We start from the raw sequence: 26468 nt of genomic DNA, 5'->3' as shown, positions 1-26468 counted from the left end.
CTCTTAAAAATATAAGTTGTTTGAGCCATGGTTGCCTAGAGTTTTGCTTTTCAAACAAAGATATTTTTGAAAGTGAAAGGGGCTACTTTTAATAATTGTCCCATGACAACAAGTTCAGTTAGAGTGGGATGGTCCCATGACAACTGGGACATATGCGTGTCCTCAGTTATACTCCCCAACACTCATCCTGGTGCCTAAAATTTCTATCATTACAGTGTTGTTTCAAATGAAAAGATTTTGACTCCAGGAATCTTCCTTCTGAACAATAGATAAATTACATGGGAACACAGATACATTAATCTATCATTAGCCATTAACGGCTTGGCAGAAAATGACTAGCTGACTTGTTTCAGAGATCACTCTGGACCAGAAATTAGCAATTTTTTTTTTTCTGTAAAGAGCCAGCTGGTAAATATTGTCGACTTTGTGGCCCATGGGGTCTATGCTCAACTCTACTGTCATAGCGAAAAGCAGCCATAGGTAGTATTTAAATTAATGGGTGGGATCCGTTAAAATAAACTCTATTTTTAAAAACAGATAGGGGCCAGACTTGGCTTACAGTGTTTTTTTGCCTACTGTGGCTCTGGAGGAATGGGAAGCAAGCAGGTGAGTTTATAGCTACATAAAACTGTATATATACAGAACTATAAAACTCCTTTGCCATTTATCTTGCTGTCCTCAAGGCCAAGGCCCATGTGTATGTAGCCTTAAGGGTTCAATATTCTGGTAACTTTGAGATTATAAACTTAATCTCTGCTGCTAAGTCACTTCAGTCGTGTCCGACTCTGTGCGACCCCATAGACGGCAGCCCACCAGGCTCCCCCGTCCCTGGGATTCTCCAGGCAAGAACACTGGAGTGGGTTGCCATTTCCTTCTCCAATGCATGAAAGTGAAAAGTGAAAGTGAAGTCGCTCAGTCGTGTCCGACTCTGTGCAACCCCATGGACTGCCACCTACCAGGCTCCTCCGTCCATGGGATTTTCCAGGCAAGAGTACTGGAGTGGTGTGCCATGATCAGATTGGTTAGTTTTCTGTGATTGTGGTTTTCAGTCTGTCTGCCCTCTTATGGAAACAGATAAGAGGCTTATGCAAGCTTCCTGAAAGGAAAGAATGACTGAAGGGGAAACTGGGTCTTGTTCTGATGGGCGGGGCCATGCTCAGTAAATCTTTAATCCAATTTTCTGTTGAAGGGCGGTGCTGTGCTCCGTCCCTGTTATTTGAGCTGAGGCCAACCTATGGTGCAGGTAATGAAGATAATGGGGACCTCCTTTAAAAGGTCCCATGCACACCCTGCTGCACTCAGTACCCCCAACCCTGCAGCAGGCCACCACCGACCCACACCTCCACCAGAGACTCCTGGACACTCACGGGCAAGTCTGGGTCAGTCTCTTATGGGGTCACTTCTCCTTTCTCCTGGGTCCTGGTGCACACAAGGTTCTGTTTGTGCCCTCCAGGAGTCTGTTTCCCCAGTCCTGTGTAAGCTCTAGCAGCTCTATGGTGGATTAATGGTGACTTAGTCCAAGAGGGCTTATGGCATATCCAGGGCTATTGCACCCAGAGCCCCTGCCCCCGCAGCAGTCCATAGCTGACCTGTCCCTCCTCAGGAGACACCCAAACACAGTTCTGTCTCAGTCTCCATGGGGTCTCTGGGTCCTGGTGTGCACAAGGTATGTTGGAGCCCTCTGAGCATCTCTGGAGGGTATGGGGTTTGATTTAAGAAACGTATAACCCCAAAAATGGTGATTACTTATTAGATCAGTTGTATTTTCTTTTTGGTAGCAGAAATATCTATTTGAGCATAGCATTTTTTAAAAGTTGTTTTTAAATTAAAAAACAGAGAAACCAGGCCAACTAGTGCTTGATAAATATGCAAATCAAAAAGACTTCCGTCCATGGAGCTTTTCCAAAGAACAGTCAGAGATGCTTGGGGATATTTTGTTTACTTCCCTATGGCAAGTGTACTGCCTTCCCCAGGGGGGTGTAATGCCTAGGGCTGATCAACAGCCAGAGGAACTTGGAACTGTTTGTTCAGTTTCATTGACCTATAAGCCGCTTCTGATGTTTCTCTTGTAAGATTCCCTTTTTACTTAGTGTATGTGTGCATTTATATATTTATTTAATCTGCATTCATTTAGTGCATCTATAATAAAAATCAAAGTTGGAATTAGAGAATAGATTTTTAAAATTTAGAAACTAAGAACCATTCAATTGTCAAGTCAAGAATAAAACATGTACTTTATTCTCATTTGTTTGTGCTTTCATCTATTTTTTATTGGTCATAACCTCCGTGGTGACACTACATATCCCATTAGATTGCATCAAAAATTTTTAGCTGTTTTTGCTGTTTTAGTTTTTTAACCCAGGTGTCTGACTGTAAATAATTTTCAACTTGGGCATATTATATTTTTAACAAATTCCTCTTAAAAATATAAGTTGTTTGAGCCATGGTTGCCTAGAGTTTTGCTTTTCAAACAAAGATATTTTTGAAAGTGAAAGGGGCTACTTTTAATAATTGTCCCATGACAACAAGTTCAATTAGAGTGGGATGGTCCCATGACAACTGGGACATATGCATGTCCTCAGTTATATGCCCCAACACTCATCCTGGTGCCTAAAATTTCTATCATTACAGTGTTGTTTCAAATGAAAAGATTTTGACTCCAGGAATCTTCCTTCTGAACAATAGATAAATTACATGGGAACACAGATACATTAATCTATCATTAGCCATTAACGGCTTGGCAGAAAATGACTAGCTGACTTGTTTCAGAGATCACTCTGGACCAGAAATTAGCAATTTTTTTTTTTCTGTAAAGAGCCAGCTGGTAAATATTGTCGACTTTGTGGCCCATGGGGTCTATGCTCAACTCTACTGTCATAGCGAAAAGCAGCCATAGGTAGTATTTAAATTAATGGGTGGGATCCGTTAAAATAAACTCTATTTTTAAAAACAGATAGGGGCCAGACTTGGCTTACAGTGTTTTTTTGCCTACTGTGGCTCTGGAGGAATGGGAAGCAAGCAGGTGAGTTTATAGCTACATAAAACTGTATATATACAGAACTATAAAACTTCTTTGCCATTTATCTTGCTGTCCTCAAGGCCAAGGCCCATGTGTATGTAGCCTTAAGGGTTCAATATTCTGGTAACTTTGAGATTATAAACTTAATCTCTGCTGCTAAGTCACTTCAGTCGTGTCCGACTCTGTGCGACCCCATAGACGGCAGCCCACCAGGCTCCCCCGTCCCTGGGATTCTCCAGGCAAGAACACTGGAGTGGGTTGCCATTTCCTTCTCCAATGCATGAAAGTGAAAAGTGAAAGTGAAGTCGCTCAGTCGTGTCCGACTCTTAGCGACCCCATGGACTGCAGCCCACCAGGCTCCTCCATCCGTGGGATTTTCCAGGCAAGAGTACTGGAGTGGGGTGCCACTGCCTTCTCCAAAACTTAATCTCAGATTGCCCTAAATTCAGAAAATCTGTGAGGGAATTCCACTGGCAATCTTGTGTTCTTGAATATGTGATTTAGTCTAAGATTTCTGGGACAATCTTAAGTTACTCCAGAATGTTTTTGAAGCCCTTCGTGGTCTGATGGTTTGGAACCTGACTAACTTTATGCACCTTATGGAGCCAAGGATGGTGTTTTGCCACATCCTTGATCATATGTGGTTGACAGTCAACAGTGGGTTTGTCTTCAAAGCTTCATTGCTCTGCTTATATTTTATTACTCCCTTGATGGAACTCAAGCCTGCTTCTCTTTTATTCTTGCATTGTTTGCTATCAGCTAATTGCTGTATTTCTCTTACCCACTATTTCAGATTCCCATCTATGCCTCTGAAAAATATACTCTTTTACACAAATTATTGGGGGTTCCCAGTTGGCTCAGTGGTAAAGAATCTGCCTGCCAATGCACAAGAGACTCAGGTTTGATCCCTGGGGTCAGAAGATCCCCTGGAGTAGGAATTGGCAACCAGCTCCAATATTCTTGCCTGTAAAATTCCATAGACAGAGGAGCCTGGTGGGCTACAGTCCTTGGGGTGGCAAAGAGTCGGGGGACTGAGCATGCACACACACACAATGGCCCATAATAGCTTTGTTCAACTGTAATTAATTTTACATAAGCAAATTTATGTTATATCATGTGTAAAAGTGTTTTTATATACTTAATACATTTTCCAAGTACGTAAGTACTTCATCTCCTTTTTGCTTATAGTTTTACTCAATTAATTGTCAAAAGCATTTAAGGCAACCTTCAGCAAAAATAGAAAAATTCATCAGATCAGATCAGATCAGTCCGTCAGTCGTGTCCGACTCTTTGCGACCCCATGAATCGCAGCACGCCAGGCCTCGCTGTCCATCTCCAAGTCCCGGAGTTCACTCAGACTCACGTCCATTGAGTCGGTGATGCCATCCAGCATTCTCATCCTCTGTCGTCCCCTTCTCCTCCTGCCCCCAGTCCCTCCCAGCATCAGACTCTTTTCCAATGAGTCAGCTCTTCACATGAGGTGGCCAAAGTGCTGGAGTTTCAGCTTTAGCATCGTTCCTTCCAAAGAAATCCCAGGGCTGATCTCCTTTAGAATGGACTGGTTGGATCTCCTTGCACTCCAAGGGACTCTCAAGAGTCTTCTCCAACACCACACTTCAAAAGCATCAATTCTTCGGCGCTCAGCCTTCTTCACAGTCCAACTCTCACATCCGTACATGACCACAGGAAAAACCATAGCCTTGACTAGACAGACCTTTGTTGGCAAAGTAATGTCTCTGCTTTTCAGTATGCCATCTAGGTTGGACATAACTTTCCTTCCAAGGAGTAAGCGTCTTTTAATTTCATGGCTGCAGTCACCATCTGCAGTGATTTTGGAGCCCCCAAAAATAAAGTCTGACACTGTTCCCACTGTTTCCCCGTCTATTTCCCATGAAGTGATGGGACAGGATGCCATGATCTTCATTTTCTGAATGTTGAGCTTTAAGCCAACTTTTTCACTCTCCACTTTCACTTTCATCAAGAGGCTTTTTAGTTCCTCCTCACTTTCTGCCATAAAGGTGGTGTCATCTGCATATCTGAAGTTATTGATATTTCTCCCAGCAATCTTGATTCCAGCTTGTATTTCTTCCAGTCCAGCATTTCTCATGATGTACTCTGCATGTAAGTTAAATAAGCAGGGTGACAATGTACAGCCTTGACATACTCCTTTTCCTATTTGGAACAAGTCTGTTGTTCCATGTCCAGTTCTAACTGTTGCTTCCTGACCTGCATACAGATTTCTCAACAGGCAGGTCAGGTGATCTGGTATTCCCATCTCTTTCAGAATTTCCCACAGTTTATTGTGATCCACACAGTCAAAAGCTTTGGCATAGCCAATAAAGCAGAAATAGATGTTTTTCTGGAATTCTCTTGCTTTTTCCATGATCCAGCAGATGTTGTCAATTTGATCTCTGGTTCCTCTGCCTTTTCTAAAACCAGCTTGAACATCTGGAAGTTCACAGTTCACATATTGCTGAAGCCTGGCTTGGAGAATTTTGAGCATTACTTTACTAACATGTGAGATGAGTGCAATTGTATGGTAGTTTGAGCATTCTTTGGCATTGCCTTTCTTTGGGATTGGAATGAAAACTGACCTTTTCCAGTCCTGTGAACACTTCTGAGTTTTCCAAATTTGCTGGCATATTGAGTGCAGCACTTTCACAGCATCATCTTTCAGGATTTGAAAGAGCTCAACTGGAATGCCATCACCTCCACTAGCTTTGTTCGTAGTGATGCTTTCTAAGGCCCACTTGACTTCACATTCCAGGATGTCTGGCTCTAGGTCAGTGATCATACCATCGTGATTATCTGGGTCGTGAAGATCTTTTTTGTACAGTTCTTCTGTGTATTCTTGCCACCTCTTCTTGATATCTTCTGCTTCTATTAGGTCCATACCATTTCTATCCTCTATTGAGCCCATCTTTGGATGAAATGTTCCCTTGCTATCTCTAATTTTGTTGAAGAGATCTCTAGTCTTTCCCATTCTGTTGTTTTCCTCTATTTCTTTGCATTCATCACTGAGGAAGGCTTTCTTATCTCTTCTTGCTATTCTTTGGAACTCCTCATTCAGATGCTTATATCTTTCCTTTTCTCCTTTGCTTTTTGCTTCTCTTCTTTTCACAGCTATTTGTAAGACATCCCCAGAGAGCCATTTTGCTTTTTTGCATTTCTTTTCCATGGGGATGGTCTTGATCCCTGTCTCCTGTACAATGTCACGAACCTCATTCCATAGTTCATGAGGCACTCTATCTATCAGATCTAGGCCCTTAAATCTATTTCTCACTTCCACTGTATAATCATAAGGGATTTGATTTAGGTCAAACCTGAATGGTCTAGTGGTTTTCCCTACTTTCTTCAATTTAAGTCCGAATTTGGAAATCAGGAGTTCATGATCTGAGCCACAGTCAGCTCCTGGTCTTGTTTTTGTTGACTGTAGAGAGTTTCTCCATCTTTGGCTGCAAAGAATATAATCAGTCTGATTTCAGTGTTGACCATCTGGTGATGTCCATGTGTAGAGTCTTCTCCGCAGCCACATGTTTTTAAGAAATAAGTTCTTTTAAGTTTTAGTTCAGTTCAGTTCAGTCGCTCAGTCGTGTCTGACTCTTTGCGACCCCATGAATCGCAGCACGCCAGGCCTCCCTGTCCATCACCAACTCCCAGAGTTCACTCAGACTCACGTCTATCGAGTCAGTGATGCCATCCAGCCATCTCATCCTCTGTCATCCCTTCTCCTCCTGCCCCCAATCCCTCCTAGCATCAGCGTCTTTTCCAATGAGTCAACTCTTCGCATGAGGTGGCCAAAGTACTGGAGTTTCAAGTTTAGAGATGTTATTTTGTATCTCTCTATCTTTGCTATGATACACATTGGACAATCAATATTTAGCCAAAGATGCATAAAAATTAGTATTATCGTCATTTTTCTTCTAAAGACATGGGAACCTAAAATATAAAAGGTGTGAAGTTAGGGAACATAATCTATAATACTGCCTTCACTTCTGATACCAATTACAAGCTCAGGAATTCTCAAGACCATGCTCAAACTCCATAATTTGCTAGAAGAGCACGCAGAATTCACTGGAAGCTGTTACACATATGGTCATGGTTTATTGTGAGAAAAAAATACAAATTGAAGTCAACCAAGGGAGAGACGCATAGGCAGAGCCCAGAAATGTCCAAAAGTGGTGCATCCAGTTGTCATCTCTCCATGGAGTCATGGAGAACATTAACTTCTCCCAGCAGTGATGTGAGACAACATGCGTGAAATATTGCCAGCCAGGGAAGGTCACTCGAGCCTTGGCATCCACAGTCTTAGCTGGGGCTTGGTCACTACAACCTATCTGGCCACTCAAATGGCTGCTCTCTGTCTCCATGACCTCTGGAGGTCAACTGATATCATGTGACCCAAAGCCTCCACCCTAAATCACATTGTTGATGTGGCTCAAAGCCACTATGATAAGTTAGCTTGTTATTGTCTGGCTGGCCCAGGGCACCCAGGTAAACAAAGACACTTTTTTCAAGGCTGGACATTCCAAGGACTTAGAGGTTACCTCCCAGGAGACAAGAGCAAAGACCAGACCTTTCTTTGGGTAAGCTTACTTCTTTCCTACACACAAGGTCAACACCATGGTTAATGAACCCAATATCTGATATTGACCAGGACACCATGGGCTGGTTTATTGGGGAACACAATGGGTACTTTCCATGATATAGAGTGCTGAAGTTGAAATAAGCATACTCCTTGACTTTCCCTTTACTCTTTAATCATGAATTTAGAAAATAAAACCCCAAAATAAAATAAAATAATTGACCCTGTTTTTCTTTTGAGCATGTGATTTATGTTAGAATAAAAAGTTCAAGCATCTTAGAAAAAAATTATTTCTTCCTTTTGGTAGTTTTAAAAAGCCCTCTTTTACATTTAAAGAGTTCTTACATTTCATTGAGGTCCTTGTTTATCTTATCCATTCTCTTTATGATTCTAAAGCTATAAGTTATATAGCTTTAAGATTTCAGGATTTCTTGTTACATTTCTTGTAAGCTTCTACCCCTCAGAGGGTTGTTTTTTATTTTTTTTAATTCTTAAAAGATCTTTATTCTTTTTTACTCTCTGGAAATTTTTCAGGTTTGTTTCTTAAGGTATAGAAAGCGGAAGTTCACTTTTTTCCCAGGGAGCACTAATTTTCATGACCAAGGGCAAGTTTAGCTCCCTCTGTACAGTAAGCTCCACGCGTGCAGGACTTTTTTCTTTTTCTTTTACTTTCACATGTGTAGCCCTGGTGCCTGTTTCACTACTTGACAAATGCACTCAGTACATATTTGTTGTGTCAAATAACAGTTTTCAAAAAGCTGAAAACCTAATCCTTGCAAAAAGCTAAAACAAGCATGTATCAAAGATGTAGTTAACTCAGTAATGAGAGAAGTCAACAAGATAGCGGTCAGTTCTAAAATAGGCACTGCAAGAATGCAGGCACAAGATTGCTGTGTGTGCTTGCTTTCTAAGTTGCTTCAGTCGTGTCTGACTGTTTGTGACCCGCCAGGCTCCTCTGTCCATGGGATTCTCCAGGCAAGAATACTGGGGTGGGTTGCCACGCCCTCCTCTGGGGGATTTTCCTGAGCCAGGGATCAAACCCACATCTATTACTTCTTCTGCATTGGCAGGCAGGTTCTTTACCACCTGTATCTTCCAGGGCTTCCCTGGTGGTTCAGATGGTAAAGAATCTGCCTGTAATGCAGGAGACCAGAGTTCAATTCCTAGGTCAGGAAGATCCCCTGGATGAGAGAATGGTTATACACTCTCCAGTATTCTTGCCTGAAGAATCCCATGGATAGAGGAGCCTGGTGGACTATAGTCCACGGGGTTGCAAAGAGTCAGACATAACTAACACTTTCACTGTCTTCCAGGACAATAAAATTTTAAATTATGGGCTTATCTTTTCTTCTGCACAGAAGCCATTCCCATTTCTACTTGAATAGAATTCATTTGCATTGCTACAGGACACAAATCATTTTCATAATGTCAAGCTATTCTTTCTTGCCCCAGTGACTTCCTGAGTGACAGCATTCACCCTCCTTGTTTTGAACTTCAGTTATTGCCCAGTTATTACTGGGTACCCATCCTCAGCATATGTGTTCAAACCACAAGCCTCATGATGACTTCCCTGTGTTTACTCCTTATCTCCTTTCCAGGTAGACCAGTCACATTCAGATTACAAGGGGCAAGCTTCCTGAGTGCCACAAGTTACCCTCCGTATGACCCTCAATAAAAGCCCTTACCCAGGGGTCCTTGGTCTGCTCTCTTCCTTTTATGACCTGTAGTGACAAAACTTTGAGCTTTGGGTGGCTTTCTGTGGTTTTTGGTGTATGCTGTGCCCTCCTCTCCAGGACCTGTATGATAAATAATTTAATTTCACATGCCTTTCTGAGTATAGTTTCTGTAGCCGTGTTTAGAGTGAGCCTCAAACACCCTACAAAGGGGACTTACCCCCGCCCCACATTTATAATCCAGTTGATATCAGTTTTTCAGAAATTAACCTCTATCCTTTCAGAATTGTAAAGTAGTCTAATCAGTAGTAAAAATTAAGCTAAGTAAAGTTCAGGTATGACCTAAATCAAATCTGTTATGATTATACAGTGAAAGTAACAAATAGATTCAAGAGATTAGATCTGATAGAGTGCCTGAAGAACTATGGATGGAGATTCGTGACCCTGTACAGGAGGCAAAACCATCCCAAAGAAAGAGAAATGTGAGAAGGCATAGTGATTGTCTGAGGAGGCTTTACAAATAGCTGAGGAAAGAAAAGAAGTGAAAGGTAAGGGAGAAAGAGAAAGATATACCCAACTGAATGCAGAATTGCAGAGAGAGCAAGGAGAAATAAGAAAGCCTTCTTAAGTGAACTTCTCCCTAATCTCTTCTGCTTCTGTTAAGTCATTACTCTTTCTGTCCTTTATTGTGCCCATCCTTGCACAATCCTTGTATCATCCTTGGTATTTCCAACCTTCTTGAAGAGATTTCTAGTCTTTCCTATTCTGTTATTTTCCTCTATTTCTTTGCACTGTTCACTTAAGAAGGCTTTCTTATCTCTCCTTGCTCTCTCTGCAATTCTGCGTTCAGTTGGCTATATCTTTCTCTTTCTCCCTTGCCTTTCACTTCTTTTCTTTCCTCAGCTATTTGTTAAGTCTCCTCAGACAACCACTTTGCCTTCTTATATTTCTTTTTCTTTGGGATTGTTTTGGTCACTGCCTCCTGTACAGTGTCACAAACCTCCATTCATAGTTCTTCAAACACTCTGCCTACCAGATCTAATCCCTAGAATCTGTTCATCACCTCCACTATATAATCATAAGGGATTTGATTTAGGTTATATCTGAATGGGCTAGTGGTTTTCCCTACTTTCAATTTAAGCCTGAATTTTGTAATAAGGAGCTGATGATCTGAACCACAGTCAGCTCCTGGTCTTGTTTTTGCTGACTGTATAGAGCTTCTCCATTTTCATCTGCAATGAATATAATTAATCTGATTTAGGTATTGATCATTTGGTGATGTCCATGTGTAGAGTCATCTCATGTATTGTTGGAAAAAGCTGTTTCCTATGACCACTGTGCTCTCTTGGCAAATCTCTGTTAGGCTTTGCCCTGCTTCATTTTGTACTCCAAGGCCAAATTTGCCTGTTTCTCCATATATCTCTTGGCTTCCTACTTTTGCATCCCAATCCCCTATGATAAAAAGGACATCTTTCATTTTGGTGTTAGTTCTAGAAAGTGTTGTAGGTCTTCATAAAACCAATCAGCTTCAACTTCTTCATCATTAGTGGTTGGGGCACATACTTGGATTACTGTGATGTTGAATGGCTTGCCTTGGAAACAAACTGAGATCATACTGTCATTTTTGAGATTACACCCAAGTTCTGCATTTTGTACTCTTGTTGACTATGAGGGCTACTCTGTTTCTTCTAAGAGATTCTTGCCCACAGTAGTAGATTTAATAGTTATCTGAATTAAATTCGCCCATTCCCATCCATTTTAGTTCACTGTTTCCTAAGATGTCAATGTTCACTCTTGCCATCTCCTGTTTGATCATGAATGATTTACCTTGATTCATGGACCTAACATTCCAGGTTCCTATGCAATATTGTTCTTTACAGCATTGGACTTTACTTTCACCACAAGATATAGCCACAGTTGAGTGTTGTTTCCACTTTAGCCCTGCTGCTTCCTTCTTTCTAGAACTATTAGTCCTTGCCTTCTATTCTTCCCTGGTAGTTTTTGCTGTGTAACAAATAAGCCCCAAATTATTTGTGGTTACAGATCCTGTGCATTTGTAGAGGGAATAGCCAGGATGGTTTCCCTCTTTCTAGGATATCTGGGACCACACTTAGAAAAATTTGGAGATGATGGGTAACTTAATGGCTGGGAACTAGAATCATCTGAAGGCTTGTTTGCTTATATGTCTGGCATCTAGGCTGGAAGGGCTTAAAAACTGGGGCTGCTGACCAGAGCAGCTACATGTGACTCCTGTTGATGGTGGCCTCCCTTTTAGCATAGTGTCCTGAGGGTAGTTGGGCTTCTTACATGGTGTCTCAGGACTCCAGGCACAAGTATTCCATTCAGATGACACAGAAGCTGCAGGGCCTTTTATGACAACCTCAGAAGGCACATGTAATATCTCTTCTATATATTCTATTTGTTGTAGTGGTCGGAAGCCCACTTAGATTTAAGGGGAGGAAACATAGACCCTACCATTTGGGAGGAGGGTGGCAGGGTCACATTGTAGAGAAGAATGTGAAACAGGAGAGATTGCTGTGACCATCTTTGGAAAATGACATTTGTCACAATGAGTGATTTTGCAGAGGCTTATTTCATGTTAGAATATGAAATGAAATGCGTCCTATAGTTGTGAAGGGTATTTCCTTTTAGTTGAGCTATTGTCACTGCCCTGCATTTAGCTAGGCACACGCAATTTTCTTTGTGATGGGCTTTTCTTTCATCTTTTTCCTAATGTTACATTTTCTTAGTTTGGGTTCATTACCTCACTGATAAAGCTGTTTTAATATTTAATCTATTCCCAGTTCCAAAATCATTTTCTCAAATGCCCATCAATTCCTTATAAGTGGTTAATTTAAATGGCCTTTGAAGCATGACTGCATCTGGCTAAGGCAAATCTAAATGTCAACCTTGGAAGCATCCAGTGACATTCAGATGACTCCTTTCAGTACAGGGACTCTTTTTCTGTCACATGGTCTATCTTGTCAAAAGAGAGCCAGAAATTGTGCCTTTCCCAATCCATATTTTTAGTGTTGTTGAAAAAAACTGGCACTCTAGAGGCATACAGACCTGCTTTAATCCCAGTTGCCTCATTTAGTTGTGTGAAGTAGTGCAAGTTTCTCAAAAATTATGGGTTAGTTTCCTCATCTATATATTGAAGGTAAAAATCCCCATTTTATAGAGTTGTAACAGGGGAATTAAATAAATGAAGAATCTTCTGACGTAGGGCCTAGTTTATAGGAAGGACTTAATAATGGCTAATGATGAGTTTGTAATAGGGAAATTAAGTAATCAAAGAGCTTTCTGATGTAGGGCCTGGTTTATAGGAAAGATTCAGTTCAGTTCAGTTCAGTCGCTCAGTCATGTCCAACTCCCTGAGACCCCAAGAACTGCAGCATGCCAGCCCTCCCTACCCATCACCAACTCCCGGAGTTCACCCAAATTCATGTCCATTGAGTCGGTGATGCCATCGACATCCTCTGTGGATGAGACAGAGCCATCTCATCCTCTGTCATCCCCTTCTCCTCCTGCCCCCAGTCCCTCCCAGCATCAGGGTCTTTTCCAATGAGTCAACTCTTCGCATGAGGTGGCCAAAGGACTGGAGTTTCACCTTTGGCATCAGTCCTTCCAAAGAACACCCAGGGCTGATCTCCTTTAGAATGGACTGGTTGGATCTCCTTGCAGTCCAAGGGACTCTCAAGAGTCTTCTCCAACACCACAGTTCAAAAGCATCAATTCTCCAGTGCTCAGCTTTCTTCACAGTCCAACTCTCACATCCATACATGACCACTGGAAAAACCATAGCCTTGACGAGATGGACCTTTGTTGGCAAAGTAATGTCTCTGCTTTTTAATATGCTATCTGGGTTGGTCATAACTTTCCTTCCAAGGAGTAAGCGTTTTTTAATTTCATGGCTGCAATCACCATCTGCAGTGATTTTGGAGCCCCAAAAAATAAAGTCTGACACTGTTTCTACTGTTTCCCCATCTATCGGCCATGAAGTGATGGGACCAGATGCCATGATCTTTGTTTTCTGAATGTTGAGCTTTAAGCAGACTTTTTCACTCTCCTTTTTCACCTTCATCAAGAGGCTTTTTAGTTCCTCTTCACTTTCTGCCATAAGGGTGGTGTCATCTGCATATCTGAGGTTATTGATATTTCTCCTGGCAATCTTGATTCCAACTTGTGCTTCTTCCAGCCCAGCCTTTCTCATGATGGACTCTGCATATAAGTTAAATAAGCAGGGTGACAATATACTGCCGGGAGCCGGTGAGGCATTCCACTCGTGACAAAGGTCATGAGGAAGGAGGCTCGGCATACGCAAAGGCGGGATCGAGCCTCAGGAGTCCGCCCGGATATTCTCGAGCATTTTCCCCCCAAAAAAACCAGAGTCTGCCTACTTTATTGCTTTGTGCTCTCACCTCTGACTTTACTGGGGGCTGTCCCCTACCACCATCTCTCTCTCTCTGTCAAAGAGTTAACTTACAGCTCCAATTAATAAAGTTCCTGGGCAATTAGGAGTGTTTAAATCCAAACCCCTCAGATGGCTCTCTAACTCGCCTGACAAGTTTACCCGGACTCCTGCAGCTATGCATACGATTGTTTACAGTCTCCTAGCCTCCAGAGGCACGGGAAGCTTAAGATATTCAAATAGCTTAGAGCCTCTCAGAGAGTTAAAACTGTCAGAATAAACTAGTAAAGGATTTCATTGATGAATCAATGCTTGTTGCCAAGTTTTCACATCCCCTGAATTGTATCCTTGAATGTGTATTAATTAATAGTTGGTATATAGAAAAAATAAGTAGTGGCCTTGGTGTTAGTAACTTTAGACCCTTAAGGTAATAAATTCTTTCCTTTGTTGTAAACCCATTACACATCCGCCCTATAGGAATGCAATTTTATCTTTGGAAGATGGCGCCAAACCTTAAAATAATTACTCTTAGAGAAAATAAGTCTTTGTTGATAAGTCCTTGTCAAGAGTCATAAAATGTTAGTAGGCCTTCTGGCCAGAAGATGATGTAAATCACCTAAACCATTTGTATACGATAAATTTGCAGGAAAGAAACCTGGTTTTTGATAAGAATCAAAGACTGCTGACTTTGCATCCCCTATTATCCTCTATGTGTAACTTAGGGTATAAAAGCCCCTGTTAAAAATAAAGCTACGGGCCTTGTTCACCAATGCTTGGTCTCCCCATGTCATTCTTCCCTTTAACTTCCAGCTGAGTCTCCATCTGGAGCGCGGAACCCACCACGCTTACTAATTATGCCTGGGCTTCTAAGACCCACTCGAGAAGGTGTCTAGGGTGAGGCACCTTCCGCTATTCGAGAGGGCGCCTGCGGCCTACGTAAGTGGTGCAAACTTCTTGTCTTGAAGTTTTATTGGTCTCCCGCGTAAACCAAGCTACTCAGCTTCTTTTCTCCACTGAATTTTCCTACTGAGCTATCCTCATTCTATTGTTCTCTATATCTCTAATTAGCATATAAATAGTCGCCTAGGCCGTCTCTCCTTCGAATACCCTGGATCAGCTGGGGCTGGTCCCCAGCAATATACAGCCTTGACATACTCCTTTTCCTATTTGGAACCAGTCTGTTGTTTCATGTCCAGTTCTAACTGTTGCTTCCTGACCTGCATATAGGTTTCTCAAGAGGCAGGTCAGGTGGTCTGATATTCCCATCTCTTTCAGAGTTTTCCACAGTTTATTGTGATCCACACAGTCAAAGGCTTTGGCATAGTCAATAAAGCAGAAATAGGTGTTTTTCTGGAACTCTCTTGCTTTTTCGATGATCCAGAGGATGTTGGCAATTTGATCTCTGGTTCCTCTGCCTTTTCTAAAACCAGCTTGAACATCTGGAAGTTCACAGTTCACGTATTGCTGGAGCCTGGCTTGGAGAATTTTCAGCATTACTTTACTAGCGTGTGAATAGCCATAATAGTCAACAAAAGAGTCTGAAATGCAGTACTTGGATGCAATCCCAAAAACGACTGGATGATCTCTGTTCATTTCCAAGGCAAACCATTCAATATCACAGTAATCCAAGTCTATGCCCCAACCAGTAATGTTGAAGAAGCTGAAATTGAATGGTTCTATGAAGACCTGCAAGACCTTTTAGAAAGAAAGTGAAGTCACTTAGTTGTGTCTGACTCTTTGAGACCCCATGGACTGTAGCCTATCAGGCTCCTCCGTCCATGGGATTTTCCAGGCAAGGGTGCTGGAGTGGATTGCCATTTCCTTCTCCAGGGGATCTTCCCGACCCAGGAATCGAACCCGGGTCTCCCACATTGCAGGCAGACGCTTTACCTTCTGAGCTACCAGGGAAGCCCAACCTTTTAGAACTAACACCCCAAAAAGATGTCCTTTTCATTATAGGGGACTGGAATGCAAAAGTAGGAAGTCAAGAAACACCTGGGGTAACAGGCAAATTTGGCCTTGGAGTACAGAATGAAGCAGGACAAAAGCTAATAGAGTTTTGCCAAGAGAACACACTGGTCATAGCAAACACCCTCTTCCAACAACACAAGAGAAGACTCTACACATGGACATCACCAGATGGCCAACACTGAAATCAGATTGACTATATTCTTTGGAGCCAAAGATGGAGAAGCTCTATACAGTCAGCAAAAACAAGACCAGGAACTGACTATGGCTCAGATCAGGAACTCCTTATTGCCAAATTCAGACTTAAATAGAAGAAAGTAGGGAAAACCACTAGACCACTCAGGTATGACCTAAATCAAATCCCTTATGATTATACAGTGGAAGTGAGAAATAGATTTAAGGGACTAGATCTGATAGACAGAGTGCCTGATGATCTATGGATGGAGGTTCATGACACTGTACAGGAGACAGGGATCAAGACCATCCCCATGGAAAAGAAATGCAGAAAAGCAAAATGGCTGTCTGGGGAGGCCTTACAAATATCTGTGAAAAGAAGAGAAGCGAAAAGCAAAGGAGAAAAGGAAAGATAAAAGCATCTGAATGTAGAGTTCCAAAGAATAGCAAAGAGAGATAAGAAAGCCTTCCTCAGTGATCAATGCAAAGAAATAGAGGAAAACAACAGAATGGGAAAGACTAGAAATCTCTTCAAGAAAATTAGAGATACCAAGGGAACATTTCATACAAAGATGGGCTCGATAAAGGACAGAACTGGTATGGACCTAACAGAAGCAGAAGATATTAAGAAGAGGTGGCAAGAATACACAGAAGAACTATACAAAAAAGATCTTCACAACCCAGATAATCACGATGGTGTGATCACTCACCTGGAGCCAGACATCCTGGAATGTGAAGTCAAGTGGGCCTTAGAAAGCATCACTACGAACAAAGCTAGTGGAGGTGATGGCATTCCAGTTGAGCTCTTTCAAATCCTGGAAGATGATGCTGTGAAAGTGCTGCACTCAATATGCCAGCAAATTTGGAAAATTCAGCAGTGGCCTCAGGACTGGAAAAGGTCAGTTTTCATTCCAATCTCAAAGAAAGGCAATGCCAAAGAATGCTCAAATTACCGCACAATTGCACTCATCTCACACGCTAGTAAAGTAATAGGAAAGATTCAGTAGTAGCTAATGATAAGAAACACTGCCTCTGCATTTTCTGTGCTCATAAATTCCCTGTCAGCATAATAGGTCTTAATCAGGCTCTTGCACCAATCATGCCGGTTTCACTAGACAGAGGAGGGAGGAAGTATCCACACTAGGGATGATCTTTGAAGAAAGTGTCTTTTTTAAAGTTACCTTTTGCAGGTGGCAAAATAAAATTCACCTGAGAACAACTAGGGAAGGCAACTTTAACCTTTTGAAGGATATTTCGTCCAGGTTCTCCATGGATGGTGAACTGGGTTGCTAAAAGGGCAGGGAAAAAATTATTTCAAACAAGATGTCCCTTTGCCTGACCACCACAGGATTTTTACACCTTATTGTAATTATATTAGTATATGCACATTTAGAAATATATTTAGACTTTAGCAATGTGTGCCATGTAAGAAATAAGTTACAAAATGTAGGATAGAATTTTCTCTTGTCCCTCAGGATTTCTCCACTGAAAATCTGTCTTTAATCTCCAATTATTGTAATAGTCATTATAGAGATGAAAAATGTTTATTTGATTATTTTAAACTGTGAGAAAGCTTTAATTGACTGAGATTTATTGTCTTTCTGTGCGGCAGGTGGTGAAGTTTACCAAATCCTTTGAATTGATGTCCCCAAAGTGCAGTGCTGACGCTGAGAACAGGTAGGCTCATGAGTTTCAGTTTGGTCTTTAATCCTCACCTTCGATCCTTGGTGTTGACAGCACTGCATAATTTCTGAGGACAGGAGTTGTTCTTTCTTCAGATCAGCAGATGAAGCCAAATATCACCACTTTTCTGTATTTCAGAGTTTAAATAAAAACTACACATAAAAATCGGAGAAGGCAATGGCACCCCACTCCAGTACTCTTGCCTGGAAAATCCCATGGATGGAAGAGCCTGGTAGGCTGCAATCCATGGGGTCGCTAAGAGTCAGACATGACTGAGCGACTTCACTTTCACTTTTCACTTTCATGCATTAGAGAAGGAAATGGCAACCCACTCCAGTGTTCTTGCCTGGAGAATCCCAGCGATGGTGGAGCCTGGTGGGCTGCTGTCTGTGGGGTCGCACAGAGTCGGATATGACTGAAGTGACTTAACAGCAGCAGCAGCAGCACACATAAAAATAGATGGGGAAACAGTAGCTGATTTTGTTTTTCTGGGCTCCAAAATCACTGCAGATGGTGATTGCAGTCATGAAATTAAAAGACACTTACTCCTTGGAAGGAAAGTTATGACCAACCTAGATAGCATATTGAAAAGCAGAGACATTACTTTGCCAACAAAGGTCCATCTAGTCAAGGCTATGGTTTTTCCTGTGGTCATGATGGATGTGAGAGTTGGACTGTGAAGAAGGCTGAGCACTGAAGAATTGATGCTTTTAAAGTGTGGTGTTGGAGAAGACTCTTGAGAGTCCCTTGGACTGCAAGGAGATCCAACCAGTCCATTCTGAAGGAGATCAGCCCTGGGTGTTCTTTGGAAGGAATGTTGCTAAAGCTGAAACTCCAGTACTTTGGCCACCTCATGAGAAGAGTTGACTCATTGGAAAAGACTCTGATGCTGGGAGGGAGTGGGAGCAGGAGGAGGAGGGGACGACAGAGGATGAGATGGCTGGATGGCATCACTGACTCGATGGACGTGAGTCTCAATGAACTCCAGGAGTTGGTGATGGACAGGGAGGCCTAGCATGCTGTGATTCATGGGGTCGCAAAGAGTTGGACACGACTGAGCGACTGAACTGAACTGAACTGATACATTTGTAAAACTGCTAATGAATAAAGTAGATTTTAGATATTCCCTAACTACATAGATAACTTTTTTTTTTTTGCCTTATTTAGATCCTTTGTTTATCTTTCTCCCTTTTTTTTGCTTGTGTTTGACCATTAACCCCCCGGGAAAAGAGTAAGAGCTTCCAGTAGTTCATGTTTTGTCCCCGTTGGTATCTTTGAGGCTCTAGCAGGGTAAAAGTAAGGGTTGGGTACAATCAGTGAGCTTTCTGTTAGCTTTGCATTACCCTCAATAATAGTTTAGCTGCTACAAAAAATATTGATTCTTTTTACTTTGGTCAGCTCTAGAAGAAGTGCTAAAAAGAAAAAAAAAAGTGAAATTGACCAAAATGCAAAAATATGGAGAAAGACAAATAAAGCATGATAATGATGACAACACCAGTGATGATAATATCAGCTAGATAAGCTATTTCCATTCATTCAGGGCCGAGTGTGCCACGTACTATTCTAAATACTTTATAAACGTTGAATCCTGCCAAACAACTCGATTAAGCAGGCATCATTCTTCATGCATGACAGAGGAGAAAACCAAGGTTCAGTGCGTTTATATGACTTGTTCAAGGTCCTGCAGCCAGTGAATGGTATTTATACCTCAGAACAAGATCATCTAAGACCCTCTCAACCTCTGAATTTTGATCCCACTGCCACACATGGTCTATATAGAGTGAATGTCTGCTGGATTAATGTTGACCAAATCTGGCTGGATCAATCAGAATCAAACCTGGAGAACTGAATAAAATTTCAGGACCCACATGAACAATTTTGATTCCATATGCTGAAAGTGAATCCCTAAAGATCCATCTACATATTCAAAAGGTTCCCTAGGTAATACCTGTTTCAAGATGTAATTATTCTGGGTAATTTGATTTTATATATCTATTATTGCCTTTAATTCAGAAAATAGAAATCAGTACATTAAAATGGGCACTTCAGCTGCTTCACTTTTATCAAATGTATAAAATTTAATAAAAGAGTCCATTTATAATTCCATTTATATTCTTTTTTTCCTATTTTTGGCCACATCTCAAGGCATGCAGGATCTTAGTTTCCTGACCCACAAGGGTTCAAACCCGTGCCCCATTGGTGGAAGTATGGTGTCTTAACTACTGGACTGCCAGAGAAATGCCTATAGAGCATTCTTGAAAAAGCAGAATTATAGGAGCAGAAAGCAGATCAGGACTTGCCAGGGTATGGAGGTGGAGAGAAGGGTTTACTACGAGGGGGTACAGGGAAATTTGGGATTGTGAAGGAACCATTCTATGTCTTACTTGCGGTGGCAGTTGTATAGTTGCATTTGTGAAAACTCGCAGTACTATGCACTTAAAAAGCATACATTTTACTGTTTATAAATTATACCTTAAAATGGGAAGCAAAAGACCTTCTGGAAGAGGTTTTTGTTTTCAGGAGAATGTATGTTCACATCCATATTTAAGGTCAGCTAATCTATACCTAAAAAAGATTTAGACATAAGGTTACTAGTGGTGTATTCATTTCCCTAAAAATTTCATGCAAAGTAGCATGAAACATTGGGTTGGCCAAAATGTTTGGGTTTTTCTGTAACATTTTACAGAAATGTAAATGTTCTACTCATACTTACTCCTTTGGCTAAGTACCAATTCATACAGGTTCTCTCTCTCATATGTGAAGGGGAAAGATATCCTTTGAAATTCGAATACTTTAATATTGTTCTTTTAAAAAAATACTAAATATGCCCTCATGGTCACTACAGAGTTAAGTATTTCATTATTTTTACGGCTGAGAGTACTTCTGTGTCAAAATGAAATGACCCAAGGCCTAGACTGCCCTCGGCAAAATTCTGATAATAAAAAAAGAAAGAAAGAAAGAAAGGTCAGATTTTCTTTTAAAGAGACATTTGAAAAGTGCCTTTGAACTTTGGCATTATGAGATAGTATTCTCCATCATTCTATTTGTGGCCTTTATGTAGAATATCCATTTATCTCAGAAGACCTTTCCTGCATCGTCCAGTAATTGTCCTCTGGTGGATGTGGGATCCTTTGGTCATTTATTGAAAGTTAAAGGAATAAAGACAAGTGGCTCTAGCATTTACTTTGCCAGTGGCCATGGAAAAGCCATTGAAACAGGCTGTGAGCCCACAAATCACAGCTTGCTCTCAACGTGTTGTAAATCTTTTCTTTAACCTTTCATCACTTAACATCTTCACTATAGATGACGTTCATTAGATACCTTAGTCCTCTGGACATCGTTCAGAGTTATGATAGGATAGCTCTTGAAGGTAATGTCTAGGGCTTCATCCAACAATGTTTCAGGACCCTATTTTAATTCTGATAAATTAATTTAATTCTCCGATTTAAAGCTTGCTGATTTTTATAGACAGTCCTTGAAGACTTTTTAAAAAACCAGTTCTGTTGCTGACTCACCATTTCTGCCTACTGTCTTATGTAGGTAACTCTTTTGTTTTGACCAGTCTCCCCTTGGTCTCCGTGTAATTAATACCAAGCAGTTTGAGAGCTGGAAATGATTGATCCATCTCTCTCCATGTGTTTCTCTTATGGGACATTCTTGATGACTCTTCTAGTGAAAAGATTCTCACTGTGTCATGATGGGCTTTTTCCACTGATAGGGAGTTCTAATTGTTAGAAAGCCCTTTTATGTTGAATCAGATTTCTGTGACTTTGACCTATTTGTCCTTTGGAGATAGTTATCCCTTCATTAACTTTATCATTTCATTCAACAGCCATATGGTGAGTACCTATTCTCCAATAGGTAATGGGGCTACAGAGAATTTATTTTAAAATCAGCAGTCTCTGCCCTCAATGGATCTCAAAGCCAATAAAGGGGGTAGGAGTAGGTTAAGAATGTAATATAACCATAACCAGATTTCACCAGCCCTCCAGACCATGGCTATAAGTAAAGTCACAGTAACAGTGATAATTTATACTTGACTGCTTGGTCATTTCTCCCTTGTAACCTAAGAACCCAAGCCCTTTGCAAAAGCCACTCTTGAAGTAGCTCTGGGAATCCCCAAGGTTTTTTTAAAATTTTCATTGCTCACTCTTCATTTCTTCAAGTGTCCCTAAGTCCTTTTCTTCTAAACATGACAGAGTGGAACCTGTTGGCATGGACTTCCTGGCCCACTCCAGATTCCCATGGACCCCTTACCAGTGCTATACCACAGCTCCCCAGCATTGTCTCACATGCACTGGTGGCCTTTCCAGATCCAGACAAGGCTGGGTAATCAGTGCACGAGTGGGAAGAAGGGTCACTTTCCTTACCATGTGTTATAGTTTTCTGTCTGGCCCTCAATCAGTCCTCGTGTACCATATATATATATATATATATATATATATTTTTTTTTTTAACCAATCTTTTAGTTCTTAAAGCTTTTATCTGCAGCCCTTCTTTCTCTATAGGACTTGGACCAAGTCCATGGGATCAGGCTTAGGACCAAGTCCCCAAACTGAGGGCCAGCCACTAAGTTGTTCTTTTGATTTCTCCACCTTTCTTCCATCTCTGCCACCAGGCTCAGAGGCTCAAGACCTCCTCGTCCCAGGAAGGCCCTTTCCTTCCATGCACGTCAATTTGTACAGATAAATGCCCCCTCATGTAGAGATATGTCCCAGATTAAGCTCGTATGTCCTGCTATCAAGTAAATCATGATGGCAAAGCAATTCAATATTTTCTGCAAAAATTATGTTTATGTATAGCTGGGGCTTGCCTGGTAGCTCAGACAGTAAAGAATCTTCCTGCAATGCTGGAGACCTGGCTTCAGTCCCTGGGTTGGGAAGATCTCTTGGAGAAGGGAATGGCTACCCACTCCAGTATTCCTGCCTGAGCAATCCTATGAGCTCATGGGTGACAGATGAGTGTAGATGAGTGTCATCTGAGTGAGTGACAGATGAGCCTGGCAGACTCCATGGGATCCATGGGATCACAAAGAGTCAGACACAACTGAATGACTAACACTTTGACTTTTTTAATATGTATAACTGATTCACTTTGTTGTACAGCAGAAACTAACACTACATTCTAAAGCAACTGTACTCCAATAAAAATTAATTTAACAAGTAACAAAATGAGTTTCCCTGCTAAAGAAAAGGTTTGTACTGGGTGACACTTTAATGTAGAGGAAGGGACACCCAACTCACCTGGGGAAAACTGGAAGGTGATCCTCAGGGAGAGCTTTCAGACACGGTGGAACTTCACTTAGGTCCTATAAGATGATAGGAAGTTAGTGACACCGCAACCTCCCAGGGAAAGGAAACATTGTAAACAGAAGCAGAGACGTGGGAGAGAAAACATGGCAGTGTTTCAGGATCTTTAATTAGGTGGTAGAGAAAATATGGCGTGTTTCAGGATCTTTAATGCTGTGATCTGTCATCACGAGGGTCATTGTAATTGATGGTGATGGCCCTTTGCTCCTCCTCAGGGTATCCAGCTCCCCAGAATGCCATCTGATGGGGATTTGGGAACGACCCAGTCCTTCTCAGCTGCTCAGACCCTCTTAATTGTCCTGGAGCCTGACTACATGCCTGCTTACTCATGGGAGAGTAAGCAGGTAGTGCGTGACATATTAAGATTTGCCTTGAAAAATCATCTGGGCAGTAGTATGGAAGGACCAGAGAATGGCAAGCTAAAGCCACCAAGGATTAAATCTAGTGCCTTACCCACTTGGCAGTGGTTCAGTCCTGAAAGACTGCACAGATCCACTGTACTTACCTTTTCCAGGTCAGCAACTGCTATTTTTAGACTATTTTCATATTTCATGGTCCCAGACTCTTCACCACTTTTTTGATTTTACTATGGCTATGCCCCAGCTTGCTTGAGTCTTTCTTATTCTAGTATTTCTTAAGAATGGGACACGGTTTTCTGTTTTTTTCAGAATCATAACAAATTAGAAAGGACATGTGCCTCTCTTTTACAGAATATAATATTGTTGATGCATTTATTATTCCAACCTTCTGTGTTTATGGATACTAACTTTCAATCTGACTTTACCAAAAAAATTAAGATCTTTTCTGATCTATTTGACCCTCCCCCTCCTCAGATCTCTCTTTAGGACCTCTCCTGTGAAGCCTGACTTAATAATATTTAGTGAATTGGCCTGAATAAACTTTCTTGAATCTCTTATTCAAGCTTTAATGAACCTCTTTCTGCCCTCAATGGAAATAGGTAGTCTGAATTATCATATGTACCTGAAAGTAGGAATGAACATTCATGAACATCTTAAGAATTAGAAATTTTTATTTAGTATAAAATATATTTGGCCAGATTTTACTGATGTATCACCTAAGTATAAATATGGACACTTTGGAAATTGCACTTTCTCAGCACTGCTACTTGAAGAATTTTCTTTTAAGTTAAATGTCTGTAATTTCTATAAGGTAACAACCGACTAAAAGGATATTTTCACTTAATCATTTAATAGAATATACTGGAAATAATTATTATTTAAAGCCCAAGTTCTGTAACCACTTCAGCATTTGGGGAGTAAGGCAGTCAAAGGGAAAAAAATTTACTTCAATGGGAAGCAATCTTTTTTAAAGAAAATTTAATCTTCTTACTATATTTTTCATTTATTACAACTGGAAGGGGAAGAGGAAAATAAAACTAGAAATCTCAGTGCAGTTAAAAGGCAAGGCTTTCTGTTTAATGAGCCTGTCAGCATGCAGGTCAGCCTGGAGGGTGGAGAGCTAAAGCATTCTTTGAAAAGACAAAGGTGTATGTACAGTAGGCAGAGTAATGCCCCCCTCAAAGAAATCCAGATCTGAATATGTGGAATCTGTGAATATTACTTGGCAAAAGGGACTTTGCAGACGTGATTAAGAATCTTGAGATGGGGGTGGTTATCCTGAATTATCTGGATGGGCCCAGTGAAATCAAAGTGCAGCATTTCAGCATGAGGCCATGGTAACATCAGATGGCTAACACTTGCCACCATGTTTAACTTTAAATAACAAAGTCAAACCAAAGGTAGTAGACAGAATTTGGGCCCCCATGACCTTCACCCGCTCTTGTCATATTCATGAATATGTTACATTACACAGCCAAAGAGACTCTGCAGATGTAACTAAGGTGGTTAATCAATTGATGTTAAAATAGGGAGATCATTCTGGGATTAGCTAGGTGGATACAGTGTAATCACAAACTCTTAAATACAGAGCTCTCTCCCAGTTGAGGATTAAAAAGGAAGTGGCTGCTGCTGCTAAGTCGCTTCAGTCATGTCCGACTCTGTGCAACCCCATAGACGGCAGCCCACCAGGCTCCCCCGTTCCTGGGGTTCTCCAGGCAAGAACACTGGGGTGGGTTGCCATGTCCTTCTCCAATGCATGAAAGTGAAAAGTGAAAGTGAAGTCGCTCAGTCGTGTCCGACTCTTAGCGACCCGGAAATCAGAGAAATGTGAAGTATGAGCAGAATTCAACACATATTGCTGGCTTAAATATACACAGGACCACATGTCAAGGAGATCAGGACCTCCATGCTACAGCTGCAGCAAATTGAACTCTTCCAACAACCTGAATGAGCTTGATTCTTCCCCAGAACCTCCCGAAGGGAATGAAGTTCTGTCAGCACTGTAATTTTGGTCTTGTGAGATCCTAAGCAGTTAATCCAGCTGACAAACACCATAATAAATTTCTGATCTCTAAGAATTATGCGATAATAAAAGAGTGTTGTTTTAAGCTGCTAATTTGTAATAGTTTGTTATGCAGAAATAGGAAATGAATGCAGTATTAGTGTATGAGTTTGAACCCCATATCATATAAGAATAAGACTGAACTTGATGTTGCTGTGTGTGTGTGTGTGCACATCTTTTCTGCCCTGTGGAACACATGACCAGCAGCCCTACATGAACTTCCAAGTTATGTTAGGTCTTGACACAGCTTTCAAACATGTATCTGCGCAGTCTAATAAAAGAACTGCTGGTGGCGTGGCTGGACAACAGCACAGCCTTACAATTTCTGTCAACACGCCAAGTAAAGGAACTTGAGGAAGGAAGGTGAGTCTGGTCGTTATGTAAAAACCTGCCAATGATTCCTCTTACTAAGTTCAGTAGAATGGCAGCGTTGGAACTTGCAGGAGGGGTTGGCAGCTCGGAAGAGAGTCCTAAAGGTGATGGCGGAGCACTCTTCTAAAAAAGGCTGCATCCTGGTGACTCAAAGCTCATATCTGTGAACATCGAAGACTCTGTATTGAAAATGATTCAGGAGAGTGACACTGAATTTGAAGAAATTTTAGAAATGTCAATTTCTTTTGCTCGTAAGTTTTCCTTCTATATATAATCAACTTACATAGTTAAAATTTTCCTTCAAGAATGGCATATGATAAAATGTATGTCTAATCAAAAACTCTCTAAAATAAGATGAAAATATTAATATTTTAAGTGAAAAGAATACATTGACTCATTGCAGCATTTTTTTTGTCTTCTTTCAGTGGTTCAAAAATAACAGTGCATTTTACAACTGATATATTGCAGATTCAGTGAAATAGTATGGCCCTTTCACATGTTTTTCTTGTGACTTTTCTATCCCTTAACTTATCTACATCTCCCCCCGAGGGTACAACTCAACTTTAAGAAGTATCTTGGAGACTTTTAGGGTTTATTTCATGTCTCAGTTGGATAGCCCTATGATTCTTCTCAACATTAGTTTTCTGCATTGCATTTTTGGGGTCAAAATACTGAAACTCAAGTTTCAATGCCTTATTGATTTTTTTTTTCTTTTCCTTTTCAATTTTATGTGGAATCTAGCTCTATAAACAAACTTTTTCCTTCTAGCACTCCTCACTGTTCTGTAACTCATTCTTTTAGGCTTCCAGCCCCCATGGCCCAAATCTGGTCTTTTGAGAGGTGAGAAGGAACT

At 41.1% G+C, this 26468-nt stretch overlaps 1 protein-coding gene across 1 annotated transcript in view; it reads left to right on the top strand.

Annotated features, from left to right (window-relative positions):
• Positions 1 to 26468, top strand: part of PDE11A (phosphodiesterase 11A) — a 430189-nt gene that overhangs the window by 180195 nt on the left and 223526 nt on the right. Inside the window, exon 5 of the mRNA XM_005900797.2 lies at positions 17443 to 17507. Within this exon, the coding sequence (XP_005900859.1) occupies positions 17443 to 17507 (65 nt within the window). The remainder of the gene's footprint in view (positions 1 to 17442; positions 17508 to 26468) is intronic.

This window comes from Bos mutus, chromosome 2 (genome assembly GCF_027580195.1).
Source record: "Bos mutus isolate GX-2022 chromosome 2, NWIPB_WYAK_1.1, whole genome shotgun sequence".
NCBI lineage: Eukaryota > Metazoa > Chordata > Mammalia > Artiodactyla > Bovidae > Bos > Bos mutus.
Note: the sequence above shows the minus strand (reverse complement) of the source record. Positions and strands in the feature narration are given on the sequence as shown.